The sequence below is a fragment of the Microtus oregoni genome, unplaced genomic scaffold, assembly GCF_018167655.1.
Source record: "Microtus oregoni isolate MIOR12 unplaced genomic scaffold, Mior012 000029F_ref0000214, whole genome shotgun sequence".
Taxonomy (NCBI): Eukaryota; Metazoa; Chordata; class Mammalia; order Rodentia; family Cricetidae; genus Microtus; species Microtus oregoni.
The window spans coordinates 19,440,523-19,464,900 of NW_024543088.1; the positions used below are offsets into that span (position 1 = coordinate 19,440,523).

Here is a 24,378-nt window from a genome sequence, read left to right on the forward strand (position 1 = left end):
AAGTGATGAAGGGAATGAAGTAATGCAGGGGGAAATGAGGAAATGGATGACGGAGGAAACGGGCAAGTGAATGAAGGAAGGAGGAAGGAGTGACGTAAGGAAAGTGAGGAATGAGTAAATGAATACGTGAAATAACGCGAGTGAGTGCAAGGAGGCAACGAGTGAGATGGTAAATGAATGGGTGTGAAGAGACAAGCGAGCAAAGCTAAGCATGAGAGATGAGTGAGGGGAAGAATGAGGCAAGGAGAAAGGGAAAGGAGGACTCAGATCTGCATCTCCAAAAGGCACTTCTTGACCAGCGACCCGGCAGCAGAGAACCCCCAGTCCTGTTCTCCAGACTAGCCCCGCCCTGCAGGAGACCCCACCCCCTCCCCCGTAAGTCCACTTGCGTCTGCGCGGTGTCCCACGTGACGGTGAAGCTCCGCCCCCCGCCTTCGGCCTCCCGCCAGCTGCGAGAGCGGCCTCAGCTTGCGGCACCACCAGGTCAGCTGCGAGGCGTGTACCGTGTGGGCCCGGCCAGCTTGCGTCGCCGAGCTCGCGCTGCACTCGGGGAAGGGAGCGGGAGCGGGGTCGGCGGCTGCGGCGGGGGCGGGATCGGGGATCGGGACCTAGTACCGCGGGCGCCGGGGCCGGGCGCAGGCGACTGCCTGACGTGGCGGGGGCTCGGCGGGGCGACCCCCGGGCGTCCGGCGCGGGCCTGGCGCCGAGGTGCGGGCGGCCGAGGCCTTCGCGCGGATGAGGCGGGCCGTGGCCATCTCCGCCTGGTAGGCCAGGCTCTGTCGCCAGCCGTGGGTCCGAGTGTGGCCTCCGGCCAGTCCCCGACCCTCGAGGCTATGAGAGCTGGGATTGCAACAGGCGCCGGGGCGGGCCTGCCTGCCGTGACCTCAGACTCTTGAGCCGCGGCTGCGGTAGCTGAGAGAAGCCAGAGAGTTCGCGCTGTCCGTGCAAAATCGCCGGGTTGTACTAGTTTAGATCATTTTAGATGCTGTCAGGCCGAGCGAACCGACCGGGCGGGGCTCAACGGGGCCACTGTTCTGCCCGCGGCAGCTTCCTAGGGTCAGGCCGAGCTCCGAGATGCTTCTAGTCTGCAGCGCCCTGGGAAAGCAGCCACAGAGCACGTCAGCACCCCTTGGAGACTCCCTCCTTGGAATAAGGACCCACTCCCTCCTCTGATCTTTCCAAGCTGCTGGGTTTTCTTTTGTTGCATATCTTGCGTTGCACTGATGAAGATTAGGGTGCGTTGAGGACAGATACTGATTGGGAGTCCTTCAAGGGTTGAGAATGCCTTTTCAGTAAACGATGAGTTGAAGATTCCTCCGAAATAATTTTTAGTGCACAACTGTTTGCATTAGCAAACAGTGGGAGGAAAACTCTGGGAGGGGCATGAAGTTATAGGCAGAAGTTAATGGAAAGCGGAGGAATATTGTAGATTTGCAGTCGTCAGAGTCTCCATGGGTTGTCTTTTTTTTATGAAAGTGTCTGTGTGCCCGCGTGAATAGGTGAAGGTGCTCTGGAGGCCAGCAGAGGGCGTCCGGATCCCTGGAACCGAGCCACCTGATGTGGGGGCTGGGAATGAGAAACTCCAGTTCGCTGCTAGAAAAGTATGCGGGCTCTTAGTTGCTCAGGCCCTTCTCTCTAACCCTAGCTCCTTCTTTCTTTGTTTCTTTATGACAAATCTCTACATAGTCCAGGCAGACTTCAAACCTGTGGTCCTCTCATATCAGTATTCCTGAGTTCTCTCTCTCTCTCTCTCTCTCTTCTTCCCTCCCTCCTTTCCTTTCTTTGTTTTGTTTTCAAGACAGGGTTTCTCGGTGTACCTATGGCTGGCCTGGAACTCACTCTCTAGACCAGGCTGGCCTTGAATTCACAGCGATCTTCCTCCCGCTGTCTCCCGAGTGCTGGAATTTAAGGCACGTGTCACCTGGCAAATTCCTTTTTCTTGTGCTTAGTAAATATACTTTGCCTGCCCAGGAGAGTAGTCATCCTTTTTTACTATTCTTGTTCTTGTGGTTGTTTAGAAAGTAGACGCTGTCCATCCCTTCCCAAGAAGGTAGAAAGGCTGCTCAGATGACGGGTGAGTGTCTTATAAGGCAATTGGTCCTCACAGTCATCCACAGATGAGAAAGCCCTCCTGACTTCATAATTTGTGCTGGTGGTTTTGAGGAAGCTGAGGTTTGGAGGTAGCAGCCAAGTACCCAGACTGTGGTTATCAGATGTCGTCATAGGAGCTAACTGAGATGCTTGTGAGACAAGCTGTCAAGGGTAGAGAAGACCGATTCCCCACCAGAGCATGTCTGTTGAGACGGTATGAAGGTGCCAGGTAGATGTGATCAGCGAGGTCATGGCCAGCATAGGATTATGAGAAACAAACGTGATCCTGTTTGGAGGATGTCAGAAGAACATTTTTGGTTTCCTGTCCATCCTGGACAGGACAGCCTGGAGAGGATGAGGTGATAGGGAAATCTGTTGGAACAACATTCCTATGCTCTGACTCCAAACTGTGACCATGAGTGAGATACAGGAGAAGAGTCAAGACCAAAGGATCTTACAAAACATAGGTTTAGCCGGGCGGTGGTGGCGCACGCCTTTCATCCCAGCACTCGGGAGGCAGAGGCAGGCGGAACTCTGTGAGTTCGAGGCCAGCCTGGTCTACAAAGGGAGTTCCAGGACAGGCTCCAAAGCTACAGAGAAACCCTGTCTCAAAAAACAAAAAACAAACAAACAAAAAAAAAACAAAACATAGGTTTAAAAAGGAAAAGAGAAGCTGGGCGCGGTGGCTCACACCTTTAATCCCAGTACTAGGAGGCAGAGGGACCTGAGTTCAAGGCCAGCCTGGTCTGCAAAGCGAGTTCCAGGACAGCCAGGGCTACACAGAGAAAAAGGGGGAGGGCAGTCATTGAGGCTGGGAGGTTTCAGGTAGAAAATGTAGTGCACGATTGACACAAACAGACCAGTTAGAATATAGTGGCTGGAGATGCCATTGGGAGTGTATGTCCTGGGGAAATGAATGGATTGAAGGAGAGGAAGAGGTCGGGAGAGGTCCTAACCCAGAGATAGGTGGTGGAATATACAGCTCTAGCCATCTCTAGGGCCTTGTGAGAAAGCAGTCAGTTCAGGGGAAAGTGTGGCTGAGCCAGTAGAGGTCCTACTCTCAGGAGACAGATGGAAGAGAGATGAGCGTGTGTGATGGGAGCCGCAGAGGCTTGAGAGCACAGAGGTCCAGAAGAGGCGTAGGTGGGTGTTAGGGAGAGTTGTGCCCCTTCAGTAGTAAGAAGACTTTTTGGGCTAGTTTTGTGTTAGCATCTGTTTGTTTTGTTTTTTTTTTTAATTTTAAAATATACACATTTGGGGGCTGGTAAAATGGTTCAGTAGTTTAAGAGTGCTTACTGCTCTTACAGAGGACCTGGGTTCTTTTTCCAGTACCTCACCTAATGGCTCCTGACTGCATTCCAGGGGATCCGACACCCTCTTCTGACCTCTAAGGGCATACACACACACATAGTGCACAAAAATAAAAACAAATCTTTATGCTTTACTTATTTATTGTTATTGTGCGTGTGTGTGCATGTACGCAACGCAGTGTATGTGTGGAATCCAGTCTTCTATCTTTATGTGGGTTTCAGGCATTGAACTCAGGTTGCCAGGCTTATAGGGCAAATGTCTTTACCCACTGAGCCATTGCACTGACCCTTGTTTTCTTTCTTTATTAAAGATGTGGTAGGGAACTGGGTGAGGTGAAGAAGGTTCATGGCCTACCAAATGGCTGACCTGTGCTAAAAGAACATAGGGTTGGCCACAGGCCTTATCTTACCTCCAGGCTGGTTGCTTCCCTACCCGTAGTAGCTGACTGTGCACAGTTGTTTCTGGTTCATTCCGTGGGGGGGGGGGTTGAGACAGGATCTTCTCTACATAGCCTTAGCTGTCCTGGAACTCACTATGTAGATCAGGCTGGCCTCGAATTCTCAGAGATCTGCTTGCATCTGCCTTTCTAGTGCTGGGATTAAAGGCATGAGTCACCCACCATACCTGGCTTTAGAAGGTATATTTAGTTATTGTTTTGGGGATTTGTTTGTTTGTTGACATAGCTCAGGTTAGCCTCAGATTCCCTTTGCAGATGAGGATGACTTAATTTAAAAAACATGTATTAATTATATGTGTGTGTTTATGTCTCTGTGTGTATGGGTACAGGTGCCCACAGAAACTAGACATCAGATACCTCTAGAGCTGGAATCACAGGCAGTTGTGAGCTGCTTGTCACGTGTGATGGGAATTGAACTCTGGTTCTGTGGAAGAGAGCAGTACATGCTCTTAAGCACTGAGCCGTTGCTCTGGTCCTGCCCTCCTCCCCCAAAGATTTTTTTTTTTTGTTGTTTTTTAAGACTGGGTTTCTTTGTGTAGCCCTGGCTGTCCTGAAACTCCCTCTATAAGACCACACTGGCCTTGAACTCAGAGCTCCACCTGCCTCTGCCTCCCAAGAGCTGGTTTGAAGGCGTGCCTCACCATGCCCAGCAATAGATTTATTTATTTTTTTATGTGTGTGGGTGTTTTGCCTGCATGTATGTCTGTGCACTATGCGTAGCCTTGGTTCCTGTGGAAGCCAAAAGAGGGCATTGGATGCCCTGGAGTTAGAGTTACAGACAGCGTAAGGCACTATGTGGGTGCCAGAATTGAACCCAGATCCTCTAGAAGAGCAGTAGCCAGTGCTTTTAATCACTGAGCCATCTCTCCAATGCCTACTTATTTTTCTTAAAGAATTTCATTTTGAGCCTGGTGGTGGTGGCGCACGCCTTTAGTCCCAGCACTCAGGAGACAGAGGCGAGTGGATCTCTGTGAGTTCGAGGCCAACCTGTTCTATAAGAGCTAGTTCCAGGACAGGCTCCAAAAGCTACAGAGAAACCATGTCTTGAAAAAACAAAAACCAACCCCCCCCCCAAAAAAAATCATTTTGAGCCAGACAGTGGTGGCACACACCTCCTTTAATCCCAGCACTTGGGAGGCAAAGGCAGGCGGTTCAAGACCAGCCTGGTCTACAGAGTGAGTTCCAGGACAGCTGGGACTTCACAGACAAAACCTGTCTTGGAAAAAGAAAGAAATAAAAAAATTGTGAAATTGTAAAGTGTTAATGAGGTGAATTGTTAGCTTTAGGGATGTTAAGAAAGAGCTGTTAATGACAAACTCAAAGATCATGTAGGTTTGGCTTTAAGCAATGTCTTTTTGCTGTTTTAGTCCTTTTTTTTCTTTTTCTTTTTTCTTTTTTTGACAGGCTCTCACTAGTTAGCCTTGGCTGGTCTGGCCTGGAGCTTGCTTGCTATGTAGACCAGGCTGGCCTCAAACTCAGGGTGGTGGGATTAAAGGCTGAGTCTCACCACATCTGGCTTGTTTTAGTATTCTTGTTTGAGCTCTTTCTCAGGAAGGGGAGAATTTATCTGTAGGACATCTTTTGGTATCTTGTCAGTTATACCAAAGTTCTTAACTTAAACCTGATCGTGGGAGTGAGAGGCTGCTTCTTCTCCTATGTTCTCTTACTTTCCCTGTCTTTCTCTCCTGCCTCGTCTCAAATACTCTTCTGTGCCTAGTGCTCCGGGTCAAATGCCAGGCAAGTACTTTACTGAACTAAACCCCTGTCCTCTTAATTAAGTTTTCTGCCCTTGAGTTTGTGACCTTACTGGTGTCTGGAATTACATTTGTGAGTGGTCTTGCCAGTCCCAGGATACTTCTGTTTTCCTGTGGTGCTGAAGGTGGCACCATAGGATGAAGACCTTGTGGGTAAAGAAGCCAGGTTATAAGACAGAAGGCCATGTGGGACCGTGGCTGGGAGGAGACTGGGAGTAGAGGTTTGGGATCATGGGAAGTCACTGCAGCAGGTGCCCGGGTGCAGTGCCATCAGCCCGTGTGGCAGCTTGCCAGCTGTCTACCTGCTCAGTCCATGTTTCTTCTTTCTTACAGCCGACTACAGTGGTGAGGGGCTGCTGTGGCTGTCAGGATGGCAGAGGAGCAGGAGTTTGCCCAGCTGTGCAAGTTGCCAACACAGCCATCCCAGTCAAACTGTGTGAACAACACCTATCGAAGCACACAGCACTCCCAGGCCCTGCTCCGGGGCCTGCTTGCTTTGCGAGACAGTGGGATCCTCTTTGACGTTGTCCTGGTGGTAGAGGGGAGGCACATTGAGGCTCATCGAATTCTGCTGGCTGCATCATGTGATTATTTCAGGTAAGCTGCCCATGTTTAGTTTTTCAGTGTGTTGTTAATGGTTTCATTATGGCATTCTCATACATGTCTGTACTGTGTTTGGACTGTATTCACCTTACTACTGTCTTGTTCCACTCCCAGGGATCCCTTTCTTCTTCTCTCCTAGCCTACCTACAGTTATGCTTTGTTTTGTTTTTGGTGACCCACAAGTGTATTAGGGTCTCTTACAGGAGAGATGGGAGAGAGGTTATTTTAGTGACATGAGTACCTTACTGGTGGCTATACCACTTAAGAAAATGTCACAAGCTGGGCAGTAGTGGCACATGCCTTTAATCCCAGCACTCGGGAGGCAGAGGCAGGCGGATCTCTGTGAGTTCGAGGCCAGCCTGGTCTACAAGAGCTAGTTCCAGGACAGGAAACAAAAAGCTGCGGAGAAACCCTGTCTTGAAAATCCAAAAAAAAAAAAAAAAAAAAAAAAGTCACAAAAAAAAAATAAAGAAAGGAAGGGAGAAACATGTTTTCCCCTCACTCAGCAGCCGTTGACTAACTGCCTATAGATCCTCAAGGAGGGATGCACCCTTCCCTTGTGACTGTTTCTGTAGGGCCGGTAACAGGCAGTCCTGGCTTTACCAAGCGGGATCACTGGCACTGGAGGTGGCTGAATCTTCTCTTTTCTCTGAGGCTCTCCACAGTCTGCTGTGGAGACGCCATCAACCAGAAGAGTCTTAAGAGCTTGTTTTCATTTTTCAAAACTGGATCATAACTAGGTTGACTTACAATGTTGTGGGTTTTTTTGTTGTTGTTGTTGTTTTGGTTTGGTTTTTTAAGACAGGGTTTTTCCATGTAACCCTGGCTGTCTTCGAACTCACTCTGTAGACTAAGCTGGCCTCCAACTCTGCCTGCCTCTGCCTCCCCAACACGCCTGGCTTTTGAGGCACGTGCGTGTGTGCATGCGTGTGTGTGCATGCATGAGTGTGTGCTTCTTTTTTACTTTACTGTGGGGTTAAAGCCATGGAAGTTGAAAGAATAATGTGTGGTGAACATAATTGCCAACGTTGCCACATTACTTTCCATCTCTTTTTATGCACATACTTTCAAGACGTTATGACACTTCACCACTCACCCCATTATAATGCCATCTAAGAGCTTTACGCAAGCCACAGCCATTCCTCTGATAAGCTCTGAATGCTAAGGCCCAGAGCTAGGAAGGTGTCACTGTATAGACATTATCTACACGATGCTCAAAATCTCTTTTCCCTGGCCAACTACTTTCTGTCTTATAATCGCTCACAGGAGGAGATGTAAGCAATGCCACTCCTTCTAAGATCCTAACAACGAACGGGGGCATGATTCCATTGAACTTCACTCTGGGGAACCAGTGAGTTTATTGGGTTTTTCTTCAGAGCATAGATGAGGTGTTACTTACAGGAGTTAGCACCTGAAAAGTCTTTACCCAGCAGAAATGAGGCTTCCTTGTAGCTGCATAGATGGAGCCCCTCTCTAGGCTTCCCCAGTCTAGTTAAGACTCCTGGCACCATGTACAGTTAAGGCAGTGTTGCATATAATGGGAGGTAGAGAAGGTGAGGTGCTCAGGTGGGGATTTCATGACCCTCCCCATCCCTGAATGGCTGGGGTATGTAAACAGTCAGTAAGCCCAGCTGGGATAATCTTTTTACAAGGAGGTTAAGCCAAATACCCCATGATGACAATTACTTGATTTGGAAGAAAGTTACTCACAACAACCTCCCATCAGTCGTCAGGTGTTAACCTTTGGCCTTTCTAATAGGCTCTATAATCTTTCCAGTATTTCTTGGGGCTTCTAGCATGACCCTATGCCAGTATTTGGTACAATATAGCTATATGGGAGAAGAATGAAAAAATTGACTTATGATTGTAGAGACAGACAGAAATTCCAGCTGAAAAATTTGGCATTCTAATGATGTGGCTCAGGGCAAATCTGAATGGTTGACATAGGAAGGCTGACTGTGAGTTCTCAGTGTGAGTGAGGTTCAAGGAGTTTGGTGTAAGTGCAAAGGCCAGAGAGCCTGTCCTGAATTCTCGTGTCCAAAGTCAAGAGATGGGATTGGATCTTCCCCATTTAGTTCATGCCAGTCTCTGATAGGAAAAGGTGTTGCTCTAGGTATCCTTAATCTAGTCACATTGACACCAAAAATGAGCCGTCACATGCACACTCCTTTAATTCCAGCACTCAGGAGAGAATGAGGAGGAGTAAGAAATGATGGTGAGGTTCTGCCCCTGCTACTCAGGCAGCTATAGGTGAGCTGCAGGTCAGCATCCAGTCCTGTACCTGTTGGCCTGCCTCTGCCTCCTGAGTGCTGAGATTAAAGGTGTATGGCACCACTTCTTGGCTCTTTTAAGTTTCTTAGGTGGGTTTGTTTATTTCTTTGTTTTTGCCATGCTAGAGAATGGACCAGGGTCTCATTCATGCTAGGCCAACATTACAACCTGATTTCTGTCCCTAGCTGCTTCTTTTAAGTGTATATATTTATCATAAATTGAGTTACAGGAAAGTGGTAAATGTATCAGTAAAGAATTAAATGTTTTGTTCTGAGCCTAGTATAGTGCTACTTGTCTGTAATCTTAGCACTCAGGAGGCTGAGGCAGAAGGATTATGAGTTTGAGGCCAGCCTGGGCTACAGAAGGAGATGCTTCATAAAACAAACAGCCACTTTTTAATTGTTGGGTTTTGCTAGAAATAAAAATAAAACAAACAAAAAAGATTTGTATGTTCTTTTTCTTTGGGGATTTTTTTCCTACTGGTTTTTATTTTTGAAATATGTTGATTCTGCATAGTGGCTGAAAGACAAGCGATTCGCCATCATCCCGAGTCTATCATTTATGAGCATTGTTTTAAGATTTATCTTAAGCCGGGCGGTGGTGGCGCACGCCTTTAATCCCAGCACTCGGGAGGCAGAGACAGGCGGATCTCTGTGAGTTCGAGACCAGCCTGGTCTACAAAGGGAGTTCCAGGACAGGCTCCAAAGCTACAGAGAAACCCTGTCTCGAAAAAAAAACCAAAAAAAAAAAAAAATAAATAAAAATAAGATTTATCTTAGAGGAAAGGTTAGATAGCAAGACTTTTTTTGTTTTGTTTCTGCTTTTTGGGACAGGCTCTTACTATGTAGTTCTGGGTGGCCTGGAACTTGCTATGTAGACCATACTGGCCTTTGACTCAGAGATTTGCCTTCTGAGTACTTGGTTTAAAGGTGTACACAACTACACCTGGCTTGATCTGCTTACTTTTATCTCTAAATACTCTAGTATGTTTAGGGATATTCTCATACATCGGTAATACCATTTTCAGCCTAAGAAAATTTAGCTGGGCTGGGTCGTAATTCTGGAGTGTTTGCCTAGCATGTATGAAACCCTGAATTTCATCCTCAGTACCATGTAAACTGGGCAGCTGGTACCTTGGGCAGAAGGATCAGGTCATCCTCAATTACGTATCGGGTTCTAGGCCAGCCTGGGTTATCTGAGACCCTGTTTCCAAAAGGGATGTGGAGAGAAAAGTTTAAGTTATGATTTCTTCCAAAACCGAGTCTTAATAGCCTTCAAATGTCTCCGAGCCTGCTCCCACAACCCTCATTCTAGGTCCAGAAAGGACCATGTGGTAGCTTCTTCTGATACTTTTATTACTGCTCTTTTTTTCCAGCCCAGGCTGGCCTTGAACTCCTTAATTGTGCCCCCATTATCTCAGTTCTGGGGTTATAGGCATGCAGCACCATGTCTGCTTTTAATTTTTGTTTTCGGTGCTGGGGTCTTAGGTTTTTAGCTAAAGATGGCCTACTCAGTGTGCAGTGCAGGTTGTTCTCAAACTTGTGCTGGGTAACAGGTGTGAACCACATCAGCTGCTGCCTTTGTTTGGTTTATTCTTTAGACTTGGGTTTCACTGTTTAGCCCAGGCTGGCCTGGAACTCCTAGAATTCCTCCTGCCTCTGTCTCTGAGTGAGGGATTAAAGGTCTGTACCACCATTCATGGCCTTGGCCCTGTTTTTAAATTTGGTTGAGTTTTGTTTGTTTTTGGACAAAGGGTCTTTTTATGTAGTTTTGGTTGGCTAGAACTTCCTGTATGGGACTAGGCTAGCTTAAAACTGGTTGCATTTCTCCAGCTTCTGTTTCTGGAGAGCTGGGGTTATGTGTTAGCCATGCCCATACCGCGCAGAGACAGTGTTCAGGGTACTGCCATTTCTGCTCTTACCAGTACCTGGAAGTCTGAGCAGAGAAGTCAGCAAGGGAAGTCTACAACAGCAGCTCTGGAAAGTCCAGACTACAAAATGCAAAGAGAGATGGCAAGAGGCTGGCTAAATGCGGAGTATCTGGAAATAAGTTTAACTTGTGCCTTAGTCTGTAGGACTTTGGAAGCTTGCCAGGCCTCTGAAGAGAACCCAAGCATAACTGGACATAGAAAAGGGCCATTGTATTCCTCGCAAAGAGCTAGTTCTCTCTGCATTAATCTGAATGTTTACTATGTTCCCAAGAGGATTTATTGGAGGTAAATTGCACAGATTTGTTAGAAACTTGAAAAAACAAACAGCCGTTAGGAAATTGTTTATACAACAGTAATGAAAGAAGATTAGCCCTGTCCTTTGTTGGCTATAATAGGAATATGTAGAATTTGAAGCTGTTTCTGTTGGTGAAAGAGAAGGAAATACAGAAAAATTCAGGAGGTTAAGAAATATCACAAAAATAATAGGAACTGCATGTGACAAAAATGACATTGTAAATCAAGGGGCAATAGATGCCACATTGCCACTGGAAGAATGAAGTTGGACCCTTGCTACTTACCTTATACAAACGTGAATGCAATGCCAAGTGATCAATAGTTTTGTTTTGCAATGCAAAGGATCAAACCCAGCAGTCTCGGCACATGCTAGACAGGTGCTCCCTTAGGGCTACACCACCCACACCAGTCTGATGAATGTGTGTGGAGTGTGTCTGTTAGTATCCACCCATGTAGAGGTCAAAGGTCAACCTCTCAGACTTCTTCCGTTGTTCTTCATCTTATTCCAGTTTTTGAAAAGTCTCTTACTGAACCTGACCAGCGAGCCCTGGGGTCCTCTGGCTCTGCTCTGTATCAGTGGGGTGACGGGGCTGTGTTGTATTGCCCAACTTTAATGTGTGTTGGGGATCTGGCTCAGGTCCTGATGAGTCAGATCATTACCCCCACACCATCTCTCTGGCCCTCAAGCCTGAGTTTAAGTATTTAACATTACATAGCAAACTAGAGGGAGATAGAGAGAAGTATTTTCTAATATAATCTCAGAGGAAAAAGTCATTCTAGTTTTGATAGAAAACAATAACAAAAATTGGAATAGATACATTTGATTGCACTTATAGACAGCTAGCATAGTAATGTATATCTATATTCCCAGCATTCACAAGGTTGAGACCAATCTGGACTACATAGTTTTAGTTATCTTTAAAAACAAAAACAAAAATAAAACCCAAACCAAATTTCTCAGGCAAGCATGATAGTGTATACCTTTAAACCCGGCACTTAGGAGGCTAAGGCAGGTGAATATCTGTGAGTTCAAGGGCCACCCTGGTCTGTATAGAAAGCTCCAGCATAGCTGGAGCTACGTAGAGAGACTTTGACTAAAACAAAAACAAACCCCAACAAAACAAAAACCCGCCAAATTTCTACAAATCAGAAATCTTCAGGAAAGGATGGAAGAATTTAGCTTACCCCTGAAAAGACCTGTCTCTTCTAATAGATGAGAGATTATACCAGGAAACTACAGAATTCTAGATTGTTGAGAGAGGCTATTGGGTGGCTTTTAACAATGTGATAAGATTTTTTTAATTCCATTTATAATAATATTTATTCTCATGGTGGCTGAGTTAGAGCCAGTATTTCCTGGCTCTTAGCATGTTTGTAAATGGTATGGAGGCCAGGAACCTGGCCTCCAGTGTGGGGAGTAATAGGAATCAGGTGGATAGGACTGTTCAGTCATGAATGTATGTTAACTTTGTGGCCTAGCATCCACATTTGTGGAAATTAATCCAACCAGATATGGTATGACATAGGGGTGGTGCCATATCCCTCACGTGAAATAAGCCTAAAAGACTGACGAGAGACTTTACAGAGTGAGGATGCCTCAAAAATCACGTCGCTGGAAAGCCCACTCCATCATGGCACTTGCTCCCCAAAGCTGCAACTCTATGCTCTGAGGCCCCAGGGATTGGTGGGGTTTGGAAGGCTTTCAAACTCAGAAGTGGACTCGGACTTTTTACCCTACAGTAATAAAAGCATGTTTGGTCCTGGTTATTGCCTCTTTCTTTGTGATACCTACTCAGTGTCTCTGCATTAGAATAATCTTTTTGTACACTTGGTGAAGATATGTCTCTGTCCTTCCTCACCTGCCTAAGACACCTTCTGTTTGCTTTAATAATGAACTGAGTGGCCAGCAGATAGGCAGGAGAGGATAGATGGGTCATTCAGGAAGAGATCGGAACTCTGGGAAAGAGTTGGAGGCCTGGGAGATTTGCCAGCCAGCCAGAGAGAAAGTTGGACAAGAAAGGTAACAAGCCATATGGCAAAATGTAGATTAATATAAATTGGTTAATTTAAGTTTTAAGAGCTAGTTGGGAACAAGTCTAAACTAAGACCAAGCTTTCATAATTAAAAAAAAAAGTCTCCATGTTATTATTTGGGAGCTGGCAGTCCAAAGAAAGAACTTTTAAATCTCTACTAGGATGTCTTAATGGGACATGATAGGATTCCCCAGCTATTTTGTTTAACTAGTTCTCCTGAATTTTCCTCCATCTACCCAGCTGCTTTGCCCCACAAAGGATCTTGTGTCCACCAGGTGCTCCTGTAATCAGTCTGTCAGCAGGCTCTTAGCTGTATCCTGGCATTTCAGCTGCAGTTCTCCAACAATATTGTTCTTGCCGTGATCAAGAGCCTCCCATCTGACTGGTTTTCTGCCGCTTCCCCAGCCCATTCTCCAGCCCTTCTGTCTAGGCCACTTTATGTCAAAGTTCCTCTATAGCAGCGTCTCACCACACTGATGCTCCAGTACACAGTCTCTTCTGCCCTGGAGATCTAGCTGGGCTCTGCCTGCCAGCCTGGCCCCCTTTACCTCTTGCTTGCTTCCTTTTGTGTTAGCTGCACTGAGCAGAAAGCTCATCCAAGCCAAGTCTGTGTACCTGCTTCCTCATCTGTGAAGCACTCTTCTGTGTTAGATGTGCGGCTCTCAGCTCTGCCCATAGGTCTCACTTCCCCAGCGTCCTGCTTCTGCTCTTTCCAGATGTTCGGGGAGTTACTTTCAAGTCAGACTCCCTTGAGCTCCTCCTCAGTATTTTAGTATTTTCCCAATCCAAACAACTATCATCTCCCTCTGCCCCCACTCCTCTTTCCTTTCTACTCTGTGCTGAAAATGGCACCTAGGGCTCTGTACATTAATTCTAGGTAAGACCTCTGCTTCTAAGCTACACCTGCCTGTCTTCCTCCTTTGTCACCGTTAAATTTGTATGTTAGGCAATGGAGAAAACAAGACATTCCAGGATAAGAACAAATTTAAACAATACGTAGCCACAAATCCAGCCCTACAGAAAGTAATAGAAGGAAAATCGCAACCCACGGAATCCAAATTTGTATGTTAGGAGGCAAGAGAGATGGCTCAACACTTAAGAGCACTGGCTGCTCTTTCAGAGAAGCTAGGTTTAATTCCCAACATCTATATGGCAGCTCACAACTGTCTGTAACTCAGTTCCAGGGGATCTGATTCCTTCTTCTGATCTCAGAGGACACTGGGCCATATAGTGCAAGGATGTACTTTCAGGCAACATTTGCATAAAATAAGTACCAGGTAGTAGTGGTGCCCATCTAAAATCCTAGCACTTGGGAGGCAGAGGCAGGTGGATCTGGGAGCTCAAGGTCAGTGGGGTCTGCAGAGAGAGTTCCAGGACAGGTCAAGCTACATAGTGAGACCATGTCTCAAAAAATCAAAAATAAGTAAGTAAATAAATAAGTACAAGTTCAAGAAAAAAATGCAATGTAAAAGCCAGAAATTTAGTAGATATCTCAAAAATACTATCAGTGGTAGCCAAGTGGCAAGCCTAGCACTGCCATCAGCAGCTGGAAGAGTTCCTTTCTTCTTAAGTTCCAGCTTCCAGTTTCAGCTGAACTACAGGAAAGAATTGGAAGCGTCAATGTGAAGTCAAGTTAGTGAGTTTATTAAGATAAGGAAGAGTCCATATGTTAGGTTGAATCATAGACGTTTGGGGAAAGAGGAGAAGAACAAAAAGGCTTTTTATATGTAACCATGGCTATCATGATACTCATTATGTAGACCAGCTTAGCTTCAGATTCACAGAGATCCATCTACCTGTGCCTCTCAAGTGCTAGGCTAAAGGTGTGTGGGACCACACCTGGCTTATTTGTTGTTTTAATATCTTTGTTTAAGATATCTTTAGGAAAACATGATACATCTGTAGACAAGTTTACCTTACCAGTTATATTGAAGCATCTTGGCTCTCTGTCAACAAGAAAGGCAAACTAGATCCCATGTGGAAGACTTTTCCCCCTTCTTATATCCCCTTGTTTTATTTTATTTTCTGTCTTTCTGTTCTGCCTTAATACTCAACATGTGGTAAGTATCCCTTAAATATATGGAATGTTTTTTACGTATTTGCCATTAGCACATTCTTTCCAGGCTTACTCTAATTATTGCTGTCTGACCTGAGAATTGTACTGGTAGATGATGCAGCAGGCAACTAGACACTGGCCTGCTCTCAGAAAGTGCATGTAGGGTTCGTAGGACCATGTACAGGGAGCCAAGTGATTCCAGGATGACTGCCCAGCTTGATGAGGCTCCTTCCATACACTGACTCTCCTTTGCCTACTGTTTATTTAAAGCACAGAGCAATCAGTGTTCAGCATGCAGACTGTTATCCAGCCAGCCTCACCACTAGCTCTTTGTACCTTCTGAATGCTTTCTGTGGCCCACACTGAAGTCCTGACTGAGTAACTCTTAATGCCTTGTCTCTTTGCCTTACAGAGGAATGTTTGCTGGGGGATTGAAGGAGATGGAGCAGGAAGAGGTCCTGATCCATGGTGTGTCTTACAATGCCATGTGCCAAATCCTGCATTTCATATACACTTCTGAACTAGAGCTCAGCCTGAGCAATGTGCAGGAGACCCTGGTTGCTGCCTGCCAACTTCAGGTGAGAGTTGCCTTGTTGAACAAGAAGACTCATACCTGAGGGGGGCTTCCCCAGATACCTGTGATGACTGCTGGCATGAGGTAGGTCAAGAGGGCGAGAATACCAAGTAATGAGGCAAAATACGGAACAGGGAGGGTACCTTGGTGTTGAGCCTGGGAACTGAAGCAGAGTGACTCCAACTAAAGAGCTCTGGGGGGTCCATGGGAGCAGCAAGGCAGGTAGGTAGCGCTAGTAACCTGTCTAGTGCATTGGCCCAGCTACTCCAGAGCTGAAGGGACTATTGAAGAAACTCCAGTCTCTGCACTTGGGGTCAGCAGAGAGGCTAGAGAGAGGGCACAACTGGGGAGGACACATTGCTTAATCCCACAGAAGGCCTATGAATGGGAAGATGAGGCAAGATCCATTGGGTAAGCTGATAGCAAGACAAGCTGGCGAAGGATGGGCTCCCTCCATCATCGCCTGCAGTGATAGGTGGATCATGAAGGAGGGGGAGGTGGGGAAGGCAAGTCATCCCATTTCTGCGGCAGTTTGAACATGCAGCCTTGTCATAAAGCAAGTTTTACTTGATAGAACATCATGGATTTACAAATCAAGTTTGTTGCAGCTGGCAGTTTGCCCCCATTTGCTGTATCCTGCACCAGACCTGGTTGGTGACTCTGCACAGTGTCCCCAGAGACTTGGATCTGAATCCAAGCAAAATCAGCCTTGTTGGCTTGCTCTAGGCAAGTGTGTTCCATTTTGAGTCTGTCTGGTTGAGGATCCTGTACTAGATGGGCCTCAACTCTGTCTGTGTAGGATTCCACCCAGCAGAGGTACACTGCTCTGAAGACAGACCAAAGGACCAAGGATGGGGAAAAAAGGTCTTGGTGCAGGGGGATGGGTTATTTCCAGATGGCATTGTTCATTCACACTCGCTCAGGCCCAGGGCAGAAGTGAAATTTTAGGGGAAAGGGGACTGGGGAGAACCTAGCATGAGTATGTATTTCTTTGATTATTTACAGGTGTCCAGCCCTTAGAATCTCACCTAGGAAGAAACATGAGTTGTCTTTTTAATATAAAAAATTCTAGAGAGATGGCTCAGAGGTTAAGAGCACTGCCTGCTCTTCCAAAGGTCCTGAGTTCAATTCCCAGCCACCACATGGTGGCTCACAACCATCTGTAATGGGGTCTGGTGCCCTCTTCTGGCCTGCAGGCATATACACAGACAGAATATTGTATACATAATAAATAAATAAATATTTAAAAAAATTCTAAACATTTCTTAATAGAATTTAGATATTAGCGGAATTTCCCTGTATACAGTGGTTAATTTGTTGGTGATCCCAATTGAGTAAGAGATCATTGTCTTGTGGTACCCTCAGAAAACTGGTTCCAGGACTCCCTGTGGATACCCAAATCAAAGGTCTATAGACTTTCTTATATGCTCCTTGTACATAATCATCATCTCTAGATTTCTGTAATACTTATTAGCTAAATGCTACACAGACAGTTGTTATACTATATACTGACATGCTAAAGCTGGGTGTAGTGATGCACACCTTTAATCCCAGCACTGAGACAGAGGCAGGCAGATCTCTGTGAGTTTGAGGTCAACCTGGTCTACAAAAACATTCCAGGACAACCAGACCTGTTACACAAAGAAACCCTGTCTCAAGAAATCAGAAGAAAGAAATAATAATAATAAAAAAGCAACAACAACAAAAAACTGCACTTGTAAGCCAAGTACTTCAGAGTTGGGAGAGGGGAGTTCAAGGTTATCTACATAGTAAGTCTGGGCTAGGCTAGTGCTGTAGTGAGTATGAGGACAACTTGGACTCTATACAGTAAGAATGTATATGTATAATCTATAGGCAGTTTTTCCCTCTGAAGTAGAACCTGTAGATAGAGCTGCCGCCTCTATTTCTTTTCTTTGCTTTCTTTTTTTTTTTTTTTTTCTGGTTTTTCGAGGCAGGATTTCTCTGTGGCTTTGGAGCCTGTCCTGGAACTAGGTCTTGTAGACCAGGCTGGCCTCGAACTCACAGAGATCGGCCTGCCTCTGCCTCTCAAGTACTGGAATTTAAGGAGTGCGCCACTGCCGCCTGTATTTCTATTTTCAGTGAAACTCAAATCTTGTTTTCCTAAAGAATATGTTAGATACAGTAGTGCATGTGTTTAATTCCAGCACTTGGGCAGCAGAGACAAGCTACTGGACTATACAGTGAGATCTTATTTAAAAGTAAAAAGGACTTTTTCTGTACATGGTTTGTTATATAGAAAGGTGGGTTTTTTTTGTCTTTGTTTTGTTTGCCTGTTGAATTCCAGGGTGTCTTTGAACAGCCTTCAGGGTTCAGTTGACTGACACGCAGCTTCCTCCTTCCTTAGTGCTTCTTTTGGCCTGCCTTCCCTCCCTCCAGTGATTGTGTACATCTAGGGCCAAGCTATGCTGCTTCCTGGGAATCCTGCACCCACTGGAGCTGAGTGGGTCTCTTAGTTCAGGCAGAGGCTACAGGATGGTCTGACAGCTTTTCAAGAATCCTGAGTCTGGGCCTTGGCTCTGGTGAATGTCTGGAGATGCCTTGCTGACAGTTGTGAGTGCAGCTGTGAGTGGGCCTGGCAGGCCTGCTCTGTCCTTCCACTAATGTGCTCGTTCAGAGAAAAGAGCCAGGTATACTTCATTCTAGTGCCATGGCCCTTCTAGAGAGTACTGGTCAGGGAATGGCCACAGGCTCCTTCCGAACAGTGACAGTCTGAGACATGGCTCTCTTCCTTCCCACATGCACTTTTGATCTGAAAGCAGGCAATATATATAAAAATCCTGTCTGTGTCAAGTGGTGTTGGTGCTCTCATCCTCAGGTCGTTCCCCACTACTTTATCCTTGTTTTATGGGTGAGGATTGGGGCTCTGAGACACTGAGAGCATGCCGTGTGTTCCATGGCACGTTCTAGACTAAGCCTGCAGGAAGTCCCAGCTTTTTATCAGAAAAAGTTGGGGACAATTGAGGGAAGATTTCACTTTGCATCCCCTAACCCCAGAAGGTTTGCTACAGGGACAGCACCTACATAAGCCTTTTTCTGCTCTCATCCTGTCTCCCATACCCAGATGCAGTTCTCCAGCTCAGGCTTGAGTGGGTGTCCTTCTTTTTACAGATCCCAGAAATTATCCACTTCTGCTGTGACTTCCTCATGTCATGGGTAGATGACGAGAACATCCTCGATGTCTACCGCCTGGCAGAGCTCTTTGACCTGAACCGTCTGACCCAGCAGCTGGACACCTACATCCTCAAAAATTTTGTGGCCTTCTCGAGAACTGACAAGTACCGCCAGCTTCCCTTGGAGAAGGTCTACTCCCTCCTCAGCAGCAATCGCCTGGAGGTTTCTTGTGAGACTGAGGTGTATGAAGGGGCCCTGCTCTACCATTACTCCCTGGAGCAGGTGCAGGCTGACCAGATCTCACTGCATGAGCCCCACAAGCTCCTAGAGACAGTGCGTTTTCCCTTGATGGAAGCTGAGGTCCTTCAGCGGCTACATGACAAGCTTGGCCCTAGCCCACTGAGGGACACAGTGGCCAGTGCCCTTATGTACCACCGGAATGAGAGCCTGCAGCCCAGCCTTCAGGGCCCACAGACAGAGCTTCGCTCAGACTTCCAGTGTGTTGTGGGCTTTGGAGGCATTCACTCCACACCATCTACAATCCTCAGTGACCAGGCCAAGTACCTGAATCCCCTGCTGGGAGAGTGGAAACACTTCACTGCCTCTCTGGCTCCTCGAATGTCCAACCAAGGCATCGCAGTGCTCAACAACTTCGTGTACTTGATTGGAGGGGACAATAATGTCCAAGGATTCCGAGCTGAGTCCCGATGCTGGAGGTAGGAAAGGGCACTTATTGTTGCCTTTGTCGTTTGACAACTCCGTGTGCAGGATTTGTGGGTTATGTGGGCTGCTCAGGGGACGTGTTATCAAGGGCCCATCAACACAGGCCTGATTCCTGCATCTGTCTTTTACATGAGTGTTAACAGCCTCTCTGGGGTATGCCTGTTTCATGTAATGAAGTCCCAATGAATCCAGAGAAAGTGGACCACAGTGAGATAAAAGGGACATCAGAATTGCTTTCTTGCCCCTCCCTCTGTCCCTGCTATCCTGAAGCCCAGCTGTCTGCAGCGGGTCACCTCGGCTGCCTATGCTGGGGAGCGCTGTGTGGGCTGGGCTAGCTGCTCCGCCATCTTCAGTCCAGCTCTTCAGTACTTTCTTTCAAGTTCCTTGCTGGCCGACTCTGCTCCTTTTCTCCAAGGATGTCTTCCAGATGCTGCCTGCTTGAGCCCACATCTGAGTACAAAGGAGTGGGAAGGACCAGTAAGCATCATTGCACTTTTGCTAAATTTCCCCTTGACCCTGTAGTCAGATAAGAATGTACTCAGTAGATACTGTGAGGAGGCAGTTTTTCTTGAGGGAATTTTGTGGACTGCTTTGATCTACAGGATGCGTCTAGCTCTGATCTGAGAGGGCTATTTCTTGAAAGAGAACAAAAGACATTAGTTCAAGTCTCCAGTACCCTCAGCTACCATTGGATTTTGAGGGGCCTCTCCATCATACCTTAGTCATGTGGGGACTCCCACCATCCCTGATCCCTACCTCTAGCTAAGAGAGGATATTGTAGAGAGCAGCTCTGGGTTGGGTGCTATTGCAGTTCATTTTAATAATTCTGTTCTGGGGGGCTGGAGAGATGGCTCAGCGGTTAAGAGCATTGCCTGCTCTTCCAAAGGTCCTGAGTTCAATTCCCAGCAACCACATGGTGGCTCACAACCATCTGTAATGAGATCTGGTCCTCTCTTCTGGCCTTCACGCAGAAAGAATATTGCATACATAATAAATAAATAAATATTTAAAAAAATAATTCTGTTCTGCCTTTGGCTGTAAGCATAAGGCTGGGCTCTGAACTGTCCCTGTCACACGAATCAAGCAAGCACAGTGATACTGACCAAAAGAAAAACAGCCATTACTTGGTCATTTCTCCTGACCCTAGGAAGCAGTCACCTTTGGTGAACTAGGGAGACTTAAACCTGCCTATAACACACTGTGATTAGATGGTTGGAATGGCAGAGTTCAGAAAGAAGGAAATGACTCACTTCCTTTGTAACTGGATACTGTCTCCAGTGAGCATTACTGAATTTGGCTTCCCTCCGGTCAAGCCTGGAAGCTTCTTTCTTATAGGGCTCTGCCTCCAGCTGTGGGGCTCATGTCAGACTGCCCCACCTCATCTGTTGAGAGCTGCAGAGCAGATCTCTCTAGAGCAGTGACAGCTGACAGCTGACCTTGGATCAAAGGAACAGAAATGTGTAGGGTGGTGGTCGCAAGTAGGGCCAAGGCCTGCCTGCCAACTGGCGAGGGTGTCTGTCATCGAAGCTTCATTTACTTCCTAGCCTTCGCAAAACTTGCACAACAGAGAGTGCAGCTCTGTGTTGAATGCTGCCCTAGCATGAATAAAGCCCTGGTTCCACCCCAACACTTTTTTGTTTTTGTTTTTTGGTCTAACTTGTGCCAGTTGAATAGGCAGGATGACCTTGACTTCATGATCTTTCTGTTTTCATCTCTATCTGTGTGCTGGGATATCACAGTGGCTGATCCCTAAAATTGATTTTTCTGAGTTTGTTTCTTTTTCCCTTTTTATAGTTTACCAGCTTTAAAATCTATAAGCTCTTGGAATATAAGAAAACAGTATTTTGCAATAAGGTTTTGCAGTGTGAGGAAGAGTGCTTAGCAGGTATGTCCTAGAGCTCTGTAGAAACTCTAAGAAATTGTATCATGAAGCAAAATGATTGTGTCTTTGTTTCCAGTACTTCTTTTATTTTCTTCTTTGAATTCCTATATACAACTGTGTTGGCCTCGTATGAAGTACCTAAAGTAATTAATTAATGTGAAAATGTTTTTTTTTTTTGTTGCTTTTTTATTTTCGAGACAGGGTTTCTCTGTAGCTTTTTGGAGCCTGTCCTGGAACTAACTCTTCTAGACCAGGCTGGCCTCGAACTCACAGAGATCCGCCTGCCTCTGCCTCCCGAGTGCTGGGATTAAAGGCGTGTGCCACCACCGCCCGGCTGTTTTTTTTACTGTATACTTGGAAATGTTTAAAGTCCAAGGTTGTGTGATATATGGGGTCTGCCCACTGGTTTGTCCTTTGTGAGGTAGGTGGCTGTGGTAGGAGCACTGAACCTGATAGTCACATTTTGGTCCAGGACACAGAAAGTAGAAACCAGGGATGCAGAGTCACACAGTTTTGTTTTTGTGGTTTTTAAAGACAAGGTCTTAGCAAACAAAACAAAACAAAAACCCAACACAACAACAAAAAGACTGTCTTATTCTATAATCCTACTTGGCCTGGAACTCTCCATTGACCAGGTTGGCCTTGGACTTTGCAGTGATCTTCCTCCCTCTGCTTTCCTGTTTCTAGGATAGGAGATATGTGCAAATATCCTCTTGAGTCCATTTCCCAGTGACCTAAGCAGGACCATAATACCTCCCAAAACTGCCACCTGAGGACCAGGTCTTAGTTGGGGTTACTTTGCTAGTATGAAACACCATTACTAAAAACACCTTGGAAAGGTTTGTTTTACTCGTAGTCCATTAAGAGTTCATCATCCAGAGCAGTGAGGGCAGGAACCTGGACGCAGAAGCTGATGCAGAGACTATGGAAGGGTGCTGCCTACTGGCTTGCTTTCCATGGCTTGCTCAGCCTGGTTTCTTATACAACCTGGGACCATCATCCAGGGGTGGCCCCACCCACAATGGATTGGGTCCTCCTCCGTCAATCACTAATTAGAAAAATGCCCTTCAGGCTTTCCTACCCTGATCTTATGGACGCATTTTCTCAGTTAAGATGTCCTCTCTGGGGCTGGAGAGATGGCTCGGAGGTTAAGAGCACTGACTGCTCTTCCAGAGGTCTTGAGTTCAACTCCCAGCAACCACAAGGTGGCTTACAACCATCAGTAATGAGATCTGATGTCCTCTTCTGGCCTGAAGGCATACATGTGGGAAAAACCCTGTATACATAATTAATAAATAAGTCTTTTTTAAAAAGGCATCCTCTCTGATGACTAGCTTATGTCCAGTTGACATAATACTAGGCAGAGCAAGGTCTTTATATTTGGACCTTTAGAGGACACTCGATCAAACCATAGGAGTTAGCCACATCATTCTTTGTACATTTTTCATAGTATAACTAGATAAATTCTTGAGCACTATCTGTGTGCTGTGCCTAGTAGTATCTAGTCCATGTTGCATGTACCCTGACCCTGTCTGTATAAAATAGTATTTTGGGTTTTTTTTTTAAAAAAAAACATTTCCAGGTGTATTTAAAGTTTTAGTAGCATTTAAAACAGTAAGAGTTGGACCTAGTGATGAACCTATAATCCCAACTGCTTAAGAGGGTGAGGCAGGAGGATTACCAGTTCAAGATCTGCCTGGGTTACTGAATGAGTTCAGATCAAGCTTGGTCGAGTAGTGAAAAGGTGGCTGGGGCCAAGTACCTTTAATCACAGCCCTGGGAGACAGTCTGACAGGTGACACAGTGAGACCTTATTTCAAACAAAAGGAGAAAGGTGGGCTGGTGTGATATGGCTCAGTGTAGAACTCTGATGGTCTGCACAGAACCTTGGGTTTAATCCCCAGTACTTCAGTGTGTACCCTGCCATACCACTAACAGTCGTGGAAATAACAGAAGAAAAACAGTTTGCTACATTTGACAAAGACCTCTAGTTCATTTTGAACTTAGATTTCACTCTTAATTTATGATAGTTTGGCAGTTCAAATATGTGAATTGAAGTTATTATCTTAAAAAATTTTGGCTGCTATAACAAATACCACAGAATAAGTGGCTTAAATACCCAACACCTGTTTCTCATACTCTTGGTTCTAGAATGTCAGCTGGGAACCCTTTCTTGCTGTATCCTCACATAAAAGACAGACTGAGTTCTCGTCTCTTCTTCTTTGTAATAGTTTGAATGTAATTGGCCCATATCTCATAATCTCATAGGAAGTGGCACTATTAGGTGTAGCTTTGTTGGAATAGGCATGCCTCTTTGGAGGAAGTATGTCACTGTGGGGGTGGGCTTTGAGGTTTTCTGTGGTCAAGATGCCTTCCAGTGTCTCAGTCCACTACTGTTGCCTTCTGATCAAGATATAGCCATCACCATGTCTGCCTGCACACTTCCATGCTCCTTGCCATGATGATAATGGACTGAACCTCTAAAAGTGTAAGCAAGTCACCCCAATTAAATATTTCCTATGTCGCCTTTAATTCCAGTACTCTTGAGACAGAGGCAGATGGATCTCTGTGAATTTGAGACCAGCCTGGTCTACAAGAGCTAGTTCTAGGACAGGTTCCAAAGCTATAGAGAAACTATCTCAAAAAACAAAAACAAAAAAAAAATTTTTCCTTAAAGAGTTGCCATGGTTATGGTATCTCTTTACAGCAATATAAACCCTAGCGAAAATAGAAGTTGGTACCAGGGACTGGGGTATTGCTGTTACAGGTCTGACCATGTTTTTGTTTGGAGGAATTTGAATTTTGGTGTTTTGGGTTAAGGAAGAAATAGAATGCTTTAAGCACTGCTTAATGGGCCATACTAGTAGGAGCATGGAAGATAGTGGTGCTGAGAGTTATTTGAACTGTTGGGGGCTGGCTCAAGAGTTTCAGAGGAAAATTTTAGTATGTTGCCTAGAGATTGTTCTAGTCATATTTTGGTGAAGAACATGGCTGCTTTTTGCCATTGTCTGAAGAGGGTAAAGTGAGTATGATTTTATAGGGGATTACAGTTAAGAGATTGCTTTGGATTCATTCTGTTGGCAGAGGAAATTTCAAAACAGCCTGGTATAGCCTCTGTCATGTGGTTATTGCTGGTAACTATAATGAAGATTTATGATGAAAAGGAACAAACTGAGAAAATAAAAATATAAAATGTACAGGTTGATCAAAGGGGCACCAGGAAGTGGAATGAAGCTAAATCCTGTGTTCAAGGGGATAAACAGGTTA

At 45.7% G+C, this 24,378-nt stretch overlaps 1 protein-coding gene across 1 annotated transcript in view; it reads left to right on the forward strand.

Annotated features, from left to right (window-relative positions):
• Positions 1-434: 434 nt before the first annotated feature.
• The window catches only part of Klhl22 (kelch like family member 22), a 38,390-nt gene continuing 14,446 nt past the window's right edge, over positions 435-24,378 (forward strand). Inside the window, exons 1-4 of the mRNA XM_041678275.1 lie at positions 435-483; positions 5,947-6,210; positions 15,213-15,378; positions 18,504-19,222. Of these exons, the coding sequence (XP_041534209.1) occupies positions 5,984-6,210; positions 15,213-15,378; positions 18,504-19,222 (1,112 nt within the window). The 5' untranslated portion in view covers positions 435-483; positions 5,947-5,983. The remainder of the gene's footprint in view (positions 484-5,946; positions 6,211-15,212; positions 15,379-18,503; positions 19,223-24,378) is intronic.